Raw genomic sequence first — 21349 nt, forward strand, 5'->3', positions numbered from 1 at the left:
AGATAGATAGATAGATAGATAGATAGATAGATAGATAGATAGATAGGCACATAATTTACATTTTACTTTTTTTGCAAAAATATATTATTTTTTGGAACTAAGTTGGAAAAATAAATCTGAAGGTCAATTAAATTACAAAACGTGAGGTAAAGCTCTTCTTTTTAATTTAAATGGCCCATTTCTAATTGTATTTATTTATTTTGCTGTCTGTCTATAAATATACTTTAAATAAAATTCTCCTTTTTGAACTTTATTGGTGCACTTTAAGTATATTCATTTGTTAGTCAACTTATATATTTCTGCTTTTTTAAATTATGTCAGTTTCGGTCCTCCGTACTGCAGAAGCCTGATAATCATCCATTCATTCAAATCAGGTGTGTTTGAGCAGAGAAAAAAGTAAAACATGCAGGGCTGCGGCCCTCGAGGACCAGGATTGCTCACCCCTGAGCTAAAAAAGGGAGTCTTAATAAGGATGATTGACCAGAGACATGAGACAATATTTTGAAAATTTGAGGTGCCAAAATCCACAAAACCTCCTTTTTCACGAAACAAAATTTTTAGAAAACTTCTTCTACCACTCAAAAAAACACCTAATTCTCATCTTCTGCCTGTCAAACTGAATAAAAGCAGACTTGATGACACAGGTACCCCTCGACAAGCCTATAATCACTGAGAAAAAAAGATCTAGACCGTGTTTATGGAGATAAGGGAAGCTTAGGGAAAGACAATCTTCAGCAGCACTCTAGCAAATATACCATTATGGCTGCAGCGGCTCCACAGAAGCCATTCCTCACTAAAACCCAAACAACAGCCTGCTGGGAGTTCACCAGCATCTCTGATGTCCCCTGTGGAGGTGTTTTCTGTCACAGCAGCTGCAAGGCCACACAAGACGGAGGGCAAACTAGATGTGGAAATAATAGAGCAACCAAAAGTGAAAACAATTTGAAGAATGTTCTCGATCTCAGGAAAGGGAGAAGGTTTATCTCAGTGAGTCTTGAAACTCAGGTCGAGACTCCCCTTTAAGACCCTGTCACACTATACACTTTAACACCTTAGGGATTGTTTTGTTATAAATAAAATTACTCATATAGGTTATATATTTATTCGACTTGCTAGCACTGCAGTATGTATGTTTATGTGGCACCAGGTGTAGCTAAAATAACGTTAAAAAATGTTAGTAACATTTTTATTATTTAGGTCACTTTCTGAGTGTAAAATCAGTGTTTCAACAATATTTCATTATTTAGCTCACTGTTCTTACATTTTGCTAATTATTACTAAAATGTTACATTTAAATGTCAAATATTATATGTAGAAAAGTATTCCTAGATCTAAGTGTGTACATTTAAATATAAAAGTTCAATCTTAATTGTTGTGGCTAAATGTTGAAGTTTACCTTTAAGTATTTTTGGAACGGTACGCAGCCTTTGCTGTCGGTGCTCGGCTCTTGTTACTACTTCATCATTCTGAGACAAAAGCAACCACCGCTAACATCGCTAATGTTGCTAACATCGCTAATGCTTCCGTAGAAGACATCAAGCTTGTAGTTGTGCGTCCGAGCTTCAAAGTGCTGAACCAGAGGTGCCATCCAGTTTTCAAATAACCCATTTTTTAAATTTAAATTTCAGGGTGGACTGAGCATCTTTGAGACATGGGTACAGTTGAGACACCATCAATATCTTCTGTTTGCAGCAAGTCTTAGTTGTGATTTTTGCTGTGCACATGTGTATCAGTGTCCTTTTTGATAGTGAAAAATTTGAACACCATGAAAAGCACCACTCCAAAGATATCCACAAAAGTATTTTTTGGCAGGCTAGATTTTGACTTTACCATGTCCCTTCTACAGTGAATATCTGATCACCCTTAAATGACATCTAAATGTAACTTGAATACATGCAAACATTATTTTGTTCCCTAAAAGATAACATATTTCATAACAGCATGGTATTAACTGTCATTACATAATCCAGTAAAATGTGAAACGTGGTCACCGGGGTACAGTTGAGACCCCACTGTTGTGTACCCAACAGTGATTTGCACTGTGTTTAGCAGCAACAGTTTGAGTATGTTCAATCATTCATTTGAATTTAATAAACCTTAAATAAGCTACTATTTGAATGCAAACTATTCAAATGAACTATAGAACATTTAGTAATATCAATATACTGTAAAAGTACATTAATAATCAACAAATTATTATGTATCTTTTAAATATTTAATTAGTTTTGCTGTTTTTTTTACATTTTAACCTATGCTAGAGTCAATTTAAATAAAATAAATGCATTATTGAAGTGTATAACACATAATTATTTTTATATACAGTTTATTACATTGGCAATGACTGACTTGTTATCTTTTCAGCATTTAATTTGTTTTGCTGTTTTTTTTACATTTTAACCTATGCTAGAGTCAATTTAAGTAAAATAAACATAGTATTGCAGTGTATAACACTGATANTTGAAGTGTATAACACTGATAATTATTTTGTATGTACAGTTTATTACATTGGAAATGATTGACTCGTTAGCTTTCCAGCATTTTGAATGGTGTCTCAACTGTACCTTTAAGTTTTTTATGAGTACAGTTGAGACAAAAAATAACTTTTTGTTATTGATTAATTGTGAAAAATATAAACAACTTAGGGTTATTATTTCTTGGTTATATTTTAGTTAACATAAAAAAAATATGTTACGTAAAAATATATTATTTTCAGTGTGTTTTTAGTGTCAAACCTTTGTGTGGAAATGGGAAAAGCGAAAACTGTCTCAACTGTACTCAGTATGTAAATGCCATCTACAGCAGAATTAGCAGCGTTAGCGGTTGCTTTTGTCACAGGATGATTACGTCTAACAATGCTAACATTTAATAAATGTTTTGTAAAAATGAGCAAAATGTAAGAACAGTGRGCTAGATAACAAAAAATGTTTRTGGAAAACTTTAGGATTTTACACTCAGAATGTGTTAGTGACATTTTTTGACATTTTMCTCYACATTGGTGCCCCATATGTTCAAAACAGGCTTCCAGAACATTTTTTTATTTCGTCTTCAGTGTTAAACAAAATTCTCATAAGTTGACTGAAACGTTTTAGTGTGTTTTACGCTACACGAGACAGGACCAAAAATAGAACAAAGGATGCAGATTAGACTTTAACAACAACAAAAAACTAATGATCTGAAAGAAATTAAAACAAAAAAACAGTGTAAACACATTATCAAATCTAAGTAAATCAGGCTGATTTTCACCTTTCTACATAATAACCCTCCACGGGTGAAGCTYCGTCTGCACTGGGCGGCTGCCAGGTGAGGAAGACGTAGTCCTTGTTGACATCAGACACCTCCACTGCCAGGGGAGACGCGGGACCACCCTTCACTGCAGCCGATTTGTCTGAGAACAGACAGAATAAACTCAGCGAGACAGAAAGGCAACAGASGGATGAGAGAGGGACTTCAGCTCCGAAACCCTCATGGATAAACAACACATGAGGCTGGAGCGAAGGACGAGGAGGCTGAGGAGAGAAACACAAGGAGAGACAGAAAAAAAAAACATTTAATCATGGAGGGATTTCATAACCTTTGTTGTCCAGTTATAGCGAGTTCCAGATCCCCACCTGCATAATTCAACAAGTGCTACATGGACACAAGCAGAGGATTTGGCAACGCTGTGAGAAGCATCAAAAACAAAACGAGCCAAAAGGATTAAAAAGAAAGAATGAGATATTTTTAAACTGCTTCCAAGGATCTAAATGTTTTTATATATATTGGAATCAACATCTCTTCCTTTCCCATATTCCTCTCTCATTATGCGTGTTTCAAATCCAACWATAAGTTGACAAAAAGGGAGAATGCACACATGCAGGGAGAGTTCTCAGATTAACTAATTAGTGCCTGCAGCTCTGATGAAGACCCAGCTCCTTAATGTGAGCTGGAGAGCCTGATTTGCGTGGYGCACACGTGGGTTTTTGGACTTGTTTAGTGTGTGCACAAAGCTCATGCATGATTCAGAGCACATTACGCTGAGAAACATGCTGCGTGTTTGCCAAGACTCCTGGCTGAGCTGCTCAGACGTTTCTCAAGTCAAACGTGAGCTCCTCTCTGGTTCATACACATTCTGCAAACAGTGTTTGAGAGGAAACAGCAGTCCATGAAGAATAAACGCTACGACAGAATCAAGTTAACGATCCCCCGCCACCACCAGCTGCACAACAGGTTGACGGATTGTGCAATTTCAGCATATGAATCACTGGAGTTCTGCAGAGAGAAAAAGCAAGGATCCAGAATCTTGCGAAAACAAATAGCATTYGAAAGGGGAGAAATTCTGCTCTACACACTATTTATCCAGCGTGAGAAAAAAAAAAACAATGAATAAGTCTACCCTGAAAGCTTTCAGGGGAACTCCAAAGCATTCATCAGCTCTGTGGACAACAAATTCAACATATTGAAGAAAGCACACTGTTTGTTGACCGTCTGGTGTTCTTCCATGGACAAGAGGGCCTTGACAAGCAAAGGTTTCATTTCATCCTGCCAAACCAGCAGTTTGTGGAATTTACACTGTGCATTTTGTGTAACGTGATGTTTCCTGGTTTGTGAAACAGCTAATCACTGAGTCTTTGTGATGCTGCAGGGACATTCAGACAGAGACAGGTGAAGCGGATCAGTTTTTGAATACGTGGAGACAAACATGAGTTGTGTCAGTGTGTTGGTTTCTGGTCTGATAGTACATATTTACATGTCCCTCAACGGTTTATTTAATGCTGATGACTGACATGTTACAGTTTTCCTGTCATTAGCTGTGTTTCCATTGCAAATGTGTGCAAAGTCTGTTAATGTCGAAAAAACACATTTTCGCAATTGCACTGTTTCTATTAAGTAAGAAACACTAAGTCACGCGTGAATAAGCTTGTTCTCATGATAAGTCATTACAAACATGGAGGCAATGGATGTAAACACATAGCATATTGCTACCACGACACTAGCGCTCATCATCAGCCATCAGAGGAGACGTCAGCGTCTTATCGAGGCTTTCCAGTGACAAGCTCCTTATACTTGGGAGCGGCTACGTATGCTGCATTGTTGGGAAAATGTAGTCGGTGAGTTTAATACTTTCTTTTACGACTTTGGGGATTTCACTACTACTTTTACTTCCTGTTATCTTCTTCTTCGTCATCTTTTCGCCAGTGGAAACAGCAGGTTCTTGATCACGTGACTCCCGTGAAGAGAAAAAAGTGTTTCCATTGCAGTTTTGCGAAATACATCAATTTCGATATGGCTGAAATACCACCTCTTCCTAGCACAAAAACATTTTGTCGAAAATCGTATTTTTTTTCAGAAATTGACGTGTTTCTATTGAGCAAATTTATTTTCGAAATTCTAATTCGCGCATTGTCATGGTCAATGGAAACAAAGCCAGTGTCTGTGATCGTGTTTCCATCCAATTACATCCAATTTTAATTCGAATTTTGAGCTAATTTTAATAATTTTGCAAAAAGGAAAAAAATTAAGAAATGCGAATCAAACGGAGTTTCCATCTACTGGCTTGAAGCAAATCAATTACGTCATACACATGTGCGTAGTAAACAGGAAGTAACCGTCGCTAAACTCGCAGGGTCCACACATCTCAGGATAATGGAGAGAAGTTATCAGGAACGCGTTGCTACTATCGGGAAAGTTGTAATTATTCTGTCATCAACTAGTTTTGGTGATGTTACTGCTGTATGGAGACGTAGAGAAAGAAATGCAATTTTCTTCACGTTACAGGATTACTGAGAAGACGTCGACAGCGGGAGGAGGGTAAAGGGCTCGACACACGGGAGGCGACGTCGCTTGCTCTCCATTCATTTCCTATGGAACCTGTGCGGTGAGGCGACAATCGCGTGCCCTCCTCCAGCTAAGCGACCGGCGAAAATAGTGCATGTGAAATTTCGCACTCGTACACGTAGATGTGCACACGCGAGCTTACGACGCGACATATGAAAGTTGAAAAATGTTCAACTTTTGTCGCTGTTGCTTAGCGTACAACCAATCAGCGAGGGTTTCATTGACTGACCAATGAGAGGAGMGTATGCTACACACTGCAGTTAGCTAACACTTTCACCAAGTGATTACTAAAAAGCTTTGTGGGAATTTATTGGCACCAGGGTGAAGTTTATGGTTTTTTCCTCATAAAATTGTATCTTGATGTGTGTTTGTTTTTCAGTATCATTAACATCACAAGATTTGTTTAGTTTACATGTCCGTAATGCACACCCCCCTTCAGAGTCAAGAACCAATCAAATTTTATGAAGACAAGCGATCTGAGAGCGCAATTCGCAACGCTGCCATCGCTATCGCATCCCGTGTGTCGGGTTTTCACCCTGGCTGCGATGACAGCCGTTAATCGCTGTAGTTTGTCGCTGCCCGTGTGTCGAGCCMTTTATGCTGCCAGTCGCGGCTGCAGCCGACCCGAAACTAGTACCGGTACCGTGGAACAGCTGATCCGCTACGTGAGGTAAATGTTCGCTACGTCACAACTTATTTAGCAAAAGTGTTTCCATCTCTCATTTTGCGCATTGTTTTTCGAAAAACCCAAAAACCACCTCAAGCGAGCGTAAAAACCTTTTAGCGACTTGAGGATTTTTTTTTTTTCTGAATTTTGCAGTTTCCATCCGACTTTTTTTTTTTTCACATTTTTAATGTGACACTTCTAAATGTGCATCAAAAAGCCTTGGTGGAAACACACTTAGTGTTAATGGCATCCACATTTCACCTTTCAACTGGCAATAATGTTTGCGGAAAACCACCTTTTTATTTCTGTTCATCAGAGAGCAGATTAATCAGATCTATGGATTTTAATGACACTAACAAAAACAGATCATTTTTATTCTCACCATATATGTAAACAAAAGCTGCGTTCTCTTTGATCCCATCCCTGGTCCTCAGTCTGACGCTGTACACACCTTCATGCTCCTTGTGTGCCGCCCTTAAAGTGATGGTGGACTTGTTGTCAAATGTTTCAATGTCCACATTGCTGGACTGATGCAGCTGTGCACCTGGACAGTACAGCAGCAAATGTAACAGTACTACAGACAGCATCTTTGTCAGCAGACCAAATCAGTGTTTTTCAGCACAGCAATTACCGTCTCTGAACCAGCTGACATCCTGCTGGAAGGGGAGCAGAGCTGATGTGAAGGTGCACAGCAGGGTGAAGCTGTTACCCTCCTTCACCCAGGTTGGGGGGAAGAAGGTGCCAAACTTGGCTTCTTGGTGCAGCTGCGAGGCTGAAAGGAGCAGGGAGAGAATCAGGTTATGTGGTGTGTTGTTGTCATGTCAACAGATGAAACTGGAAAAAAAAGAAGCTGTGAGGAGAAATTTAAGGCAACCAAACGAATTATACTTTCTGTGAAAACACAGCTTGGCTGTTAACTACTGAGTAACTGATGAAGCTAAAACTGAACTGAAAGCTGAAAGTAGCAAAACATTTTCTAAACACTACAAGTAGCAAACTGCTAAATAAAAGTGAATGTTAGCTCAAACAAAACATAGCAAAAAAAATTGACAAAAAATGAATAAATAGACAATAATGCACAAGCCAAAAGTTGCAAAATGTTAAATGAAGTAAAAATAAATGTTAGCTAAAAACTAGAAGGAGCTACAGAAAAATATTTTTTTTAAAAAATTGCAAAATGCTAGCTAAAAGCTAAGATGAGCAAAAAGCCCCAAAACAAAAACTACAAAAACAAAACAAAAAACAAACAACTAAAAATGTTACAAAATAAAAATAAAGATATGCAAAGGAAGGAGGATTTTAAAAGATTTTGTGTTTTAGTAACAGACATTTTTGTAAGCTTTTTGGTCAGTATGATGTTCAAACCGAAACATTCATAACACCAATTTCCTTTACTGCATTATGTTTACTTGAAAAAAACTAAGTAAAAGTAAAATTACATGAACAGAAAATGACTTTGGCAAAAATAAATTGCACTGATGAGGAAACTACTCAAGTAAAAGTCAAGAAACTGTTTACAAAAATTGGTAAAGTAAAAGTACTTTTACATACTCTCTACGAAATAAACCATTGAAATTACTGAACCAAACTGGTTCCACTAAGCCAGGTTGAGTAAATTGAGCAATATGTACCATACCATACCATACCATACCATACCATACCATACCATACCATACCATACCATACCACTTTTATTCATAAATAACTTTAAACAGCACAAGGCCAACCAAAGTGCTGTACATTCAACACAACAGGACTCAGTCAAAGTACAGTCAAAATACTGATAAAAATATATTTACAGTACACATAGAACACAGTTATGATACTYGGTGAGGTTTTGCACCATCTCACTCAGACTCAAAGGCAAGGCAGTAGTAGTGTGTTTTTAAGTGAGACTTGAAGACAGCRAGGGAAGAGGAGCGTCTGACACGTAGTGGATGATTCCACAGTTTTGGACCTGCTACAGAAAAGGATCTGTCACCTCTCAGTTTGAGACGAGTTAGGGACCTTCAGAAGCAGCTGACCAGATGATCTAAGAGAGCGCTGTGGGACAAGTGGATGCACTAGAATGTATATTCTATATGCATATTTTTTGCTCAATTTACTCGACTAGGCTTAGTGGGGCCAGTTGACATGACTTTGTTGAGTAAATTCAACACTTCATTTTTTAGAGTGCAGAAACCTCTTCATTCATGATGAGTTCAAACATATTCATTTTTGTAACGAGTAACTAGGTTTTAAATTTCAAAGTAAAGAAGTAAAAGTATAACTTTAGCTTAGTTGTTTAAAAAATAATTGGTAAAATTACAAATCCTCAAAAAAACTACTTAAGTACTGTAATGAAGTCAATGCACTTAGTTGATATAAACCTCTGAAAATGGTACAAAGAATGCAGAGCAAACATTATTGTGTGAATGTTGAATCAGCATTTAGTGATTTTTTTAAACAATCCACTGCTAACACTTTCAGAGGCTGAAAACTGTAAAATAAAACTAGAAGGCCTTAAACTAAAAAGCCACCTTAAGCTGAGTGACACAGCTGTGACAGAAAAAGACTCCCTTCGTTCTCGGGAACTCTGACACAAATGACAACCACAAGGAGCATCCTGTGAGGAAACAGCAGAGGACAGAAGAAAATCTAAAGATCTGACACGTTTTTGAAAGTGGACAGTTCCTGATAAGTCATTCCTTCAGCTGTTATTTATTCTCTGACTTGTCAAAGCACCGATGCGATAAAATCTGGAAGTGAGGGTTGTGTGAGCCACGGGCTCTCGTCAAATCTCGCTGTCAGAAGTGAATCTGTCGGAAAGAGACAGCGACATGTTTCCTATAATGATCTTGTTCTGCTTAGCGGTCCAGGTTAACACATCAGTGTGTAGCTTTTCTTTTTTTAAACTCACTTCTTGGCTCTTTGCCTGGCAGCATTCAAACCCTGTGCTTCCCTCAGAGCAAGGATGATGAAGATAAATTTGCCACAGTTGTGCTTTTGTTTAGTGACTGATTTGTTTTGGAAAAAAAATTGTCTTCCTCTTATGAGATAATCAAGCATCAGTTACATATAAATGACTGCATGAAATTCTTCAGCACATTTTCGCAGCAAGCGTCCCCYGATGCCGTTACAAGCTGATAAAGCTTCATTCAGAATGATTGCCACTTCATTTCTTAGTTTGGGGAAAGTATTTTACTGCGTCTCGATAGTACTTCTGAAGAAATAATGATGCATTTACCAATAAATGACGTGATCTGTGTTTTCTGCCAATTACTTGTATATAATTGAACTTTATTTTAGCCGGCTTGTCTCTACTGTAGGATGTGTTTTTCATGCACCAGTGACCCACGCAACCCTGAAAAGGAAGAAGCGTGTACAGAAAATGGATGGATGGATGGATGATTTTAATTTGAAGGAAAACAATTTACAGCCCACATAATTCATGACCAGAGTCAAGAAGTAAAAAATGACAGAACTTCTGTCAAAACTGGACTAAATTAGGATTTATTGAAAGTTTTAGCAGAACTGCACACCCAACCTAAACCTAAATAATGAATCACTGTAAGAAAATAAGAGCAGCAAAGTTATTTTCATACAGAAAAATAATGAGGAGCACCATAACTGACAAGCTTTTAAAGTAAACAAAATACAATATTACCTTTTCTCTATATTTTGATGACTTGAATGAATTTTTGTCAGCTTGAACAAAACAAAATGCAATATTGTGCTTTCACATCTTTTATGAACTTCATAATAGTACAAAGTCAAGCTGCTAAATCATCAAACTAAAACGTGTTTTTATTTGATTAAAGGTTTAATTTGCCTAAGATTTTGGCTCTCTTTGTTTTTCTTTTCAGGGAGCATCAATAAATAATTCTTTTGAGATGACAGTGTGGGCTGCAGGCATACAGAAGATTAAAAGATGGTATTGTTTTGCAGAAATAAGCAAGACTTTACTTAAAGTAGACATATGATGCTTTTAAATCCGTCCTTTTCACATTTARCTTATTYAGTTGGGGTCTTAATAAAGTGGAACCACAATGCTTTGGTCTGAATTCCTCCTTATTGTAACTTCACCAGACCCTCTTCCACCCCTTTTCTGAGGTGTGTCTCAAAGTAGCTCCGCCCCCATCCTGCTTCCAGACCGGTCCACTCCAGTTYGASAGAAGGGGTTTTGTTTTCTAGCTTACAGAAACCTTTTATTTACAAATTAATTTAAAGATGTCAAGAACAGAAGATTTGTCCATCCAGCCTTACATGTTGGGGACAGAGTCTGACCCCAGAACCAGAGTCTGACCCAGAACCAGAGAAGAGTTGAGATGAGGAAATTGTAGTTGGTAAGTCCAGACCTTATTTGTCTGTTCTATTGCAAACACATTCCATAATAGTTCAGATAACATCATAGAAAATAGAGAAAACTAAATGGGCTGAAAAATATGAACCTAACAGAATATCTTTGCAGCACCAGGAGAGACTAAATTCAACTTTTCTGCCTCCCAAGAGACTCCAAGAACACAACGAAATGTATTTTACAGCTTAAAAATTTGGATTTTGCATGACATGTCCCCTTTGAATAAAAAAACATGKTCAATTGACTGTTGTGTTTTTCTACATTATTCAAAGTACTGGTTTTTAGGCAATGCACTAATGGAAAAAAAATGTTATTCTCCTGTTATGGGGGATTATTATGCAAAATCTTTTTTTAGCTTTATTTCTTGTTATGTCATCCCCTCATCAAAACATACCCAGAGTTTTGCTTTAACTCATTTATGCATGTTTGAGAATCCATGAATTTCCTCTGGCAGCCATTTAGAGTGGCCTAAATGTTTGCTGGTACAAAGCTCCGCCTATTTGTACAAAGCTCCGCCTATTTGTACAAAGCTCCGCCCATTTGTACAAAGCTACTCCCTGGAGCTCAGTCTGCAGCCAAGCTCCAGCACTACAGAGCACCCCTTCCCTGAAGCATCATCTGAAAATGTGCTGAAGTGGGAGTGTCAGAAATGGTAGGAGGTTCTTCAAGAGACAGAGGCTAATTTCAAGACATTTAGTTGATTTTGTGCTAAAATCACAAAGTACTGACTCAAACCGTAAACACTGATCTCAGTGCTAACGTTTGTACCATAATGTGTTTTTTTTTTTTGTGTGTCATCATTCATTTGACATGAAAATATTTAAATCAGATAAATAAAGGACTAGTCTTCCTTTATATCCTGGCACAGATCATACCTACTCTATGCAAATTTTGTCTAAAATAAGCGCTGATCCCCACACGTGGTTGAGGATGTAGGCTCGACAGTGTCACACAGCCACAGCTCGGAGCAAAATATGATAAATCTCCTGCTGTCCCTGAAATGAAATATACATGACTGTCATTTCTGCTCAAATGGAAGCAAGTCATTTTATCCCCACAGCAACCGCTGCACATCCAATTAACACCCTTACATCCACACAGACACCCACAGAGCAACAAAAACTCCAGAGATAAACAAACACCACCACTGCTCCGCTCCCTTTCAATCCACCCGTATCTTTCTTGAGAAGGTAGGACTTGCGCAGCGGAGCAGAGTGTTGTGCCACCGTCTTCAAAGCCATCCCTCCTTCACTGGTGGAAGTGGGGGACTTCAAAGAGCAGCAGAGAAAATGAAAGAAGACACGTTTTTTTATTAGGCCCTGATTTGAAACTTACCGACGGTCTGCGAGCGCTCTGAACCAGCCACGGCTCCTCGATACGCTGAATCGCAGAGCAGCAGAGCAGGGCGGATCAGGAAAATGAAGGGAAGGGTCAGAGATGGAGACAGAAGCAGAGAATGGTAATGTGAGACTGAGGAGGAAAAAAAGGCAGTGGACAAATCAAACCTGGCAATTGCAGAAAAACAGGCCTGTACATCTGCAACTGATTATCTTTTCAGAGTCAACCCAATTCAAGATGGCCGCCACAGCTGATTGGTCCCTGCACGAAAATGTGCTTTAACTCAGTGAATTTTACACATATTTGGCTAAAATTTGGAATGAGAGTAGCTGACCGTTATTTGTACACTCTGACAGTGGTTCCCAAAGTTGGGGTCGGGACCCAAAGTGGGGTCCTGAAACATCAAGGTGGGGTCCTGAAAAGATTTTCTAAATTAATTACATTTTTGCCTTAGTTGCCTAAAATGCACACATGTAGAATAACAAATATTGTTACTATGCCCATGTTTAGTTGACCTGATACAAATGTTTATCCTCCAAACATAGTTTTGGGCACAGGTCTCTGCTACTGTTATTTTGTGGGTCAAAAGCTGAAAAGTTTGGGAACCACTGCACTTCAGAAATCAATTGAAAGAGTAATAAAATAATTGGTGATGTAATATTTTCCCTATAATTATTACAAAAACACAAAATAAGTATAAATAAGTATTTGTGCAGCCTTTGTTTTTAGGGTTATTAACAAAGTTTGTGTACTCAGACCAGTAATATTTGGGGTCACAAGTTTTTGCCATGGATATTTTGTGGGTCAGAAGATAAAAAGTTTGGGAACCACTGGTCTAAGAGCTAACAGGTCATTAAAAATCACAGTTTTCGATGTTTGAAACTGAGCTCAGAGATGGAAAAAGGATGCATTGTGAATCCTCACTCTCTTCTGTTCTGTTGAGGCTCAGTCTGCATTACATTCTAAAGAGGAGAAACTAGGGACAATGACCTCGACTCGTGTTAGACAGGAGGAAGGAATGAAAAGTTTAGTCTAAAAGTCTCTGCCATGGCATGTTTCACTGAATGAAAAATGAATCAAAATTCAATGAAACCTAAGAGAATTATTTAAACTGAAATAAACCTTAAAGTATTCGTCTATGATTCAAATACAAATACATGTATGTATGTATGTATGTATGTATGTATGTATGTATGTATGTATGTATGTATGTATGTATAACACAGTGAAGTCATAATCAGAATGATCAACTTAGTTAAACTGAAGAATAAATCATAAAAACACTTAATCACTTTTACTGTAAAAAATAATAGTTGATTAAACAAATAAGACAAATAAAGCAATATTGAAGCAATTTTCTTTTTGTGTGTTTTCTTTTTCTTAATTATTTTGTAAAAAAATTGTCACTCTTTTCATTATGTAACTTTGATTTATAAAATGACAATAACTTGTGTTTAAAAAGAAAGTATAAATAAAAAAACATAAAGACTGTTATTATTTTGTTTATTAAAGAAAATAAAATGTCTCTTTTGAGAAAGGTCTTTTTAAAACAGAGTCAAAGACAAGTGGAAATGTTTATTTCCCCTCTGGGGACCCTTTTTACATAAGGAATGCAGGCCTTTAATGTTACATGTATAAATGCTTGAAAAAAAAAGAGGAAGTAGTTATGGTAATGACAAATATTTAGTTTTGTGGAAGAATTTCACCCCAAAACTAACGAAAATACAAACTGAAATKCTCTTCTTAAAGCTGTCTCGTTGCAGACAACATGCTTACATTCTGAGTTTAAAAAAAAAACAACGTAAACAAAAAAGTTACTTTTATAAGCCTAAAACTTCAATGAATATGTGCTGATTATCTAAGCATAACCTTAAATGTTTTTTTAGTTATCAGTCTCACCTGTGGAGAATCCTGCAAAGGTTTCTCAGGATCCTTAGAAACCTTTGCAGGATTCTCCACCTTTACAAAAAACCCCAAAACAAAACAGAACATTGAAAAAGTGAGGAGAAGACTTAGACTTGATGATCCCTGAAGCTAACTCGGCTAAAGCTAAACATGTTGGTCTGAGTTCGTGCCAGAGTCCACCTGACCTGACCTGGCTCCAAAAATCCTGCTGTGATTTCAGGTTCCTATCAGATTATATTCATCGCTCCATGGTGTCAGGATSTTTAGGATCCTTCAGCTGCTGGATGGATTTTACCTGCTGGAGTCAACGACACCTTAGCTTCAAGCCTTCAGGTGAGTTGATTTACAGGTAATTTCTCCTCCTCCTGCACGTGCAGCTCTTTGCTCACGTTTCTCAGCAGGGTTGGAATCTGTCAAACTTGCTGATTTTCTGGTCTGTTTTTCAAACTGTTTTGCTCTTTGTGTAAATAAGTAGCTTTTGTCATCGTTTTGTACTCTGGCTCTTTGCAGCATTGTTTAAAAATAACAGAAATTAATTTTCATACTTATAATCACAACAGTAAAGCGTTGTTTCAGCAGTCCTCCTGTCCAATTTTCTGCAAAATGTGAATCCAGTCGAAGTAAGAGAAAAACAAATTGATCGGTTCTCTCTAATATTTTAAACCTGTCAGCCATTTCATTAATCCAACATCCAGCTGTAATCTTTCTCTGAATTCTTCCAGAAAAATGAATGGTTTTAAAGACATATTTCCTCAAAGGGAAAACAACAACAGTGTTGTTTTTAATGCATGTCATCAACAGGTGACATTCTCCCAAAATATAGCAAGTTATTCTAACAAGACTGAGGAAATTTCAGTCTCCAAACACATTTCACAACTCCTGACACATTTTATTTAGCAGGAAAATTAAGGAAAACGACTCTTTGGATTGAAACATTTACAAATCTGAGTTAAGTCTTTTGGACACTGCTGTTTTTGTTGTTTCACTTTTATGTAAATCACTATTCTGCTGTTTTGAAATGTATGGCAATTCCAAAAATAAAGACTTGTGCACAACTTACCCACACTCTAAAGCATCCTAATGTGGCAAATACTTCATGACTAAAAGCTTGATAAGGTGCCATCTGACTAACAACAAAAAGTATAATCATAGCTTCCTTTTGCTTTCATTGTTCATTGTAAATGCACAGCAGGCACAAAAAGACACCTTAAAGTTGTATATGTGGTCAATAGATATTTAATGGGTGCTTTTTAGCCACTGGGAGGCAGTGTCATCTATGGTAGCATCTGAAGACATGAGACTTATTTCAGTGGACCATCTGTGTCAAGCAGAGCTGTTGATCTTGACAACTGTAACTTTTTCTATTAGAGCAAGTGAATGGCCCATGCTCTTGTGGTCACCTTGATCTTATTTTTTTTCTCTTGGTATTGAAACAGCATTGTGTCAGCGTCTCAAGAACTGGTCTCCTGTGTCTCTTTTAGCATTGATCCATGTTTTCAGAATGTTTTTTTGTTTCTTTTGAAGCAAAATGAAATTTGTATAAAAGATGAAGCCACTCACAGTTTACCACTAATGTTCCAAAGGTTGTAGCTTCACCCAGGGGACTCTTGGCTACAACTTTATACTCGCCAGCATCCGCAGGAGAGCACCTTTATGGGGGATAAAAAAATGCAATTTATTAAAAAAATGTTTTTTATGTGAAACTGCAAAACCTTTTATACATAGTAATACAAAGCTTTTTATACCAGATTCATCTCACTCTGATTTACATTCAGTTTTCTGTAGAAAGATCCCCAGTCTAATTTCACATCTGACCTGATTTATTAGTTTAGTTTTGCTCTCCTGTGGGTCAAGACCATAACTTTGTTGAAGGCTGTAACTCAAGATGAGAAGGTCAAGTTTTTCTGTTCAGAGTTTTCAAGGATTTTCAGTCATTATTAAGGCTTTTAACCTGGTGGCTTACCTTCTGATCTCCAGAGAGTTGAGACCAAAACTTTGTTGAAGGCTGTAATTCCACGGCTGAGAAGACATTATGAGTGGTTCACCGTCCTTATACCTGTGAGAATAAATAAGTAAAGAGTTTTTTTCCCCCCCACAATAATCATCATGTATTTCTTTGAAATCAAGTGAACAAGAAAGCTGCTTGCTTCTTATTTCTAAACACGCATAGCCTGCTTTGAAAGTCAAGGAAAAGTTTGGATGAATCTTCAAGGAAGGATTTTTTTTCATCTCTTATTCTGTCTTGTGTTGAGTCTTGTTGAGCAMAGACCTTTTGCAGCTCATTGGACTTGATGGGTCCCATATGGGTTGGTCAAACTTTTTTGAGCCACAGGTTATCTGGCTCTCAGTGTACATGAATACTGAGCATACTCTGTCCTTTCATCAGCTACTCTCACAGCAGCTCAAGTGTCAGGGTCAACAGTTTGGCACTCTGCCTGAATTTACACAGGTAATTCATGTTAATTCATACCACAATATTCAGCTCGTGGAAGGCAGAGATCAGAAACAAGCTCTAGTGACTTTTATAGGAGCAAGTGGTGGGCTTTAATCAGTGTGCATTGTTCACACTATTGTGATTCGTTTCCCATCCAAGTCATCTCAACTTTGGCATGCTTCTCCTCCTGCACACTTTCTCCTAGAGCTGCCATTGTAATTCATATCTGTAAAGGTCCTGTGCCAAATGATGGCTATGCCTTTTGGTACCTGTAAAACTTATAGTTTTTGAAGTATYAATGTTTAATACATTTCAATGGCAGTCAATGGAGCCTTGTATTGGTTCATTACTGCCCCCTGCTGCATCTACACAATATGGTACTGCACCATAATTTAATAATATTTAAACTCAGTAGTTCAGTGATTACAATATTAATATGATTGTATTTTGATGTTTTACTGTAATACTGTCTTAATTTTGTCTTATTGTTGTAATATATTGCAGTTTAGTGTCAAAGATTGCATTGGCAATGTGGCCTCTTTCTGCACACATACAAACCAACTCCTGGCAATCCCCTCTGCCACAGCTCCAATGGTATAATGGTTAATGCCATGGGCTTTCATGTGGGAGATCAGGGTTAAAACCCAGCTACAGCAACTTTAACAAAAAATCTCTACACACTTCATCTTGTCACACAATTATCCTCATTACAAACACCTGCTGACTTGACAAGCACAAGCTGGTATAGAAAACACATTTGAACTTGGACACAGTTCATTCTGTAAGTCCCATGCTGCAGGCAAAGGCATGCTGCAATGACATGCTACATGGCAATGCACACTTGTTTTTACATCGTAAAACCCCATGTCTAGTCTATGTTTGCATTGTTATTTACTCGTGTTCTTTGTAATATACACTTTAAATTAATAATGGTAAGTATAGCAGTCTTTAAAAGACTCRGTTTAAAAAAGCTAAATTTTATTTTGCCATTCCACAATAAAAATTGATTTTTTTTAGGTTAGAAATTAGCATGTTGTTTTGGCTCCATTTAAAGCCATAACAGTTGTCCAAATGTACAATTTGGATTTGACTTTTTTTGTACATTTGTATAATCTATGATATATAGAACCACTAAACGTGCATCATCGAGCAGGATCAAGTTTACTGCTGAAAGGCCAGATGTTCATACCATGTTAGTGTGGGGGGTGGGCAGCCCTGCGTGGTGCAGGAGAGTTTCACCGTCATCCCCTCCCAGACTGCGTGAGCCCTCAGAGGGATCACAAAGTCTGGTGCTCTCTGACTCAGTTTCTCCAAGAACCGAATGTGGGCGGATGTCTTCTCTTCTGCCTGAAGCACAAATCAATAACATCCTGTTTTTTTTTTTTTTTTTTTTTTGTTAGGTGAAACATGGCAGTGAATCAGCTGCTTTTCGGTTATTAGAACAATAAACAACTAAAACAGAGAGAATAATAAACTATAGAACAATCTGGGAGATTCAACATCCCCAATTCCAGCGAAGTTTGGATGTTGTGTAAAACATAAATAAAACAGATGAATTGCAAATCTTTTTTAACTTATGTGAAATTAAATACAGTACAAAGACAAGATATTTAACGTTCAAATGGATAACATTTATTGTTTCCATCGTTTTGAATTTGATACCTTTAACACATTCCAAAAAAGCTGGGACAGAGGCTACAAAAGACTGGGAAAGTGGGATGAGGAATGCTCAGAAGACTTGTTTGGAGCATTCCACAGGTGAACAGATTAATTGGAAACAGGTGAGTGTCATGATTGGATATAAATGGAGCATCCCCGAAAGCCTCAGTCGCTCACAAGCAAGGATGGGGCGAGGTTCGCCATTTTGTGAACAACTGCCCTGGTGCCCCTTGAACATGATTTCTCGATCGCATTGCAGTTTTAAATCTGGTTAAATAAATGAAATGAAATGAAAACTTTGTGAGCAAATAGTCCAACAGTTTAAGAACAATGTTTCTCAACTTACAATTGCAAGGAATTTAGAGATTTCCTCATCTGCAGTCTATAATGTAACCAAAAGATTCATAGAATCTGGGCAAATCTCTGCAAGTAAGTGGCAAGGCCGAAATCCAACCTTGAATACTGGTGACCTCCCGGCGGAACTGCATTAAAACCCACAGCATTCGTTAAAAACACATGGGCTCACTTCAAAAAAACTATTGACTGTGAACACAGTTTGTYACCATGTCTACAAGGGTGTAGTGGTCACCTGGGGTGGAATAAACCTTCCACCTGTCTTTGACATTGACCTCCGAAGGCCTCCTTTAAAGAACAGAACTCTGTTCGAATTATAGTTATAACATGTTTTCTTAAACAGTAAAGAGACATTTTATTTCATTTTATTTTCTTTCATCAAGATATTAAACAAAATAATAGTGTTCTTTATATGTTTGATTTATAATTTTTCTTAACTAAAATTTATCTCAACTAAAAGTTATTATTTTAAAAATCAAAGTTACATACTTAAATGAATGACAAGCTGTTTTCTTTCATTATAACTCAAAACAGAAAAAAACACAAAGATATTGTTCCAATGTTTTTTTTATTTGTGTGTGTTTTAAATCAACCATTATTTGAATATAAGGTGATTTGTTTTCTGTTTTATTTTCAATTAAACTAAACAATAATTATAATTTAGTTTACCATGTTTTACTATGAAAACTGTATGATTGTTGTGCTTAAGTTTAAACAAAATCAAGTTTATGTTGATTTGAAAAGTTCACTAGAGCTTGGTTCATTTTCAACTCTTAAAACCTGCCAAGGCTTCAGCTGTTTTAAACAGGTGTTGTTTTTGCTGACTGAGGCAGTATTCACCAGACCAGTGGAACTCTCCCAGATTAAACTTCACCTCCATCTTTTACTAACAGCTTCAAGGCCATGCCTGATAGTACCCTCCTTTCTCTCTCCCTCCTTAAGTACTAACAATGGGCGGGCCTCCCCAAAGACAGTCTCCATCTTCTCTTTGAAGAGAGAAGAGCTGAGATTTTCCTCCTCAGGAAAAACCAGCGTTCAGGTGATAAGATTTCAGCTCATTTTGCCAAGGAACAATCTCATCCCTGGTTCATGACACCTTCAGTTGTGGACCAAATTACCAGCAAAGTCCCGGAAGTTTCGTTCAGAACTTCTGTGAGACGCTTTTATTTTTGATCCGAGGAACCTGTCGGTTGTGACTCTCCACGCACGAAGCCAAGAGACCACTAGACCCGAGATAATCAACTCCTTGAAGTCTGGCAACCTGGCCGGTTCTGAAGATTTCTAAGCGGATCCCAAACCTGACCCGGGTCAACTTCCACCACGCTTAACCTGACTTGAAGTCTGAAAAGGTAAAAGCTGAACTTGGTTGGTTGCAGAGTGTCTGCGTCCRGGCTGTGCCGAGCGAGACTTCCGTCCATCCGTCCATGAAAGACCGTCCATCATTAAACAGAGGTGGAGGCCTCCATTTTCAGTTGTCACCCTCCTACAGTGCTGCCATTGCCAGTATCACTCCACCCCCTGTTAACAATAAGTGTTAAGTAGGTGTCAACAATAKCCATGTGATGTGAGTATCAGTCACATGGAGGCAGGGCTTAAAAGCCTGAATTTTGCYTGAAACTCTCAGACTGAAGAAGTCTCTTGGAGGAGAGACGAAACGTTTCATTAGAGAAAAACCCGTCCAGAAGACCTATACAATTTTTTTCTTTTTGACTTTTCTTTCCTAAATTCTTAATTCTTTCCCAAATCCTGTCAAAATCTTTAAGAATAAGTGCCTCAACATTGGTTTATCAAAAACCAAACGTTGTTCCTGATAAAGTTATCAAAATAACGAGATTTAACATGTTCGCGAGTTAAATGTTATTGATTTCAACTTTTGTAAACATCTGATCATCCCTCAATGAGTCTTGTATATAAGTAATTGTTTTTGTAAATAAATATAATTTATTTTAGATAAAACTTTACTGACTACGTTACTCATTGGTTCAATTTCTGATAATTACACAGAGAAGGTATTATTATCTGTGTTAAAGAACTCTCAATTCCTCATAACTAAGTTATGAGAAGGATGTAAGACGTAAAAGTCCTACAAGGACAAAACTCTACCAGTCAAAGCCAAAGCCAGTTATCAGCATCAATGGCCATTGTATACTCCTGCTTTTACTTATGTTTTACACAACGTCCCAACTTCACTGAGATTGTACTAAAGCTGATCACAAAGTGTTTCTAACAAAACATTCAATTCAGTCACTATATCTGTCTGATATCTGAGACAAATACCTGTTTGCGAAGTGACATTCTGTCAACACGAGTGCGCAACACATGTTGGTTCCGGATCACGTCCAGCTCAACCCTCTCGGCCTCGTTTCCAAATCGTGTCCACTTCTCCCTGTGGTACTCCGCGTCAGCAGCCAAAGTTTCCTGCAGGATTTCCCTGATGGAAACAGTTCAGAAAATCAGGAGCTTTGTTTTCATGCATTTACCCGCTTTTGTTAAAAATGATGTAATTACAACACAACTGGCGTATGATACACCAACACTGCTTAGTGGTTTTAAGTAACCAGGATAATAAACACAGCTGAAGGGTTTATTCAACAGTCATATCCAAATTATGTAATCGGGAAAATGAATTACCTTTTTAGTATCCCTATAGGGACAAGCTTCAGGGCTTGTTTTTGATAAATTGTAAGTGTTGATTGCTACACTTGCTCATCTGTAACTGCACCTGCACTCCAAGTACATTTTGAATGCTGGTAAGCAAAAACAGAAGCCTTTTAACATCAGTGGATCCCAGTAGTAATCAACACACACACACACACACACACACACACACACACACACA

The 21349-nt window shown here is 37.6% G+C and overlaps 1 protein-coding gene across 1 annotated transcript in view; it reads right to left on the minus strand.

Annotated features, from left to right (window-relative positions):
* Positions 1-21349, minus strand: part of myom3 (myomesin 3) — a gene marked incomplete in the record, with an annotated part of 80254 nt that overhangs the window by 41011 nt on the left and 17894 nt on the right. The window contains 8 exon segments of the mRNA XM_014016339.1: positions 3244-3385; positions 6864-7025; positions 7113-7253; positions 12156-12200; positions 15624-15712; positions 16027-16119; positions 17687-17844; positions 20788-20941. Coding sequence (XP_013871793.1) covers positions 3244-3385; positions 6864-7025; positions 7113-7253; positions 12156-12200; positions 15624-15712; positions 16027-16119; positions 17687-17844; positions 20788-20941 — 984 coding nt within the window.

This window comes from Austrofundulus limnaeus, unplaced genomic scaffold, assembly GCF_001266775.1.
Source record: "Austrofundulus limnaeus strain Quisiro unplaced genomic scaffold, Austrofundulus_limnaeus-1.0 Scaffold143, whole genome shotgun sequence".
In the NCBI taxonomy this organism is placed as follows: Eukaryota; Metazoa; Chordata; class Actinopteri; order Cyprinodontiformes; family Rivulidae; genus Austrofundulus; species Austrofundulus limnaeus.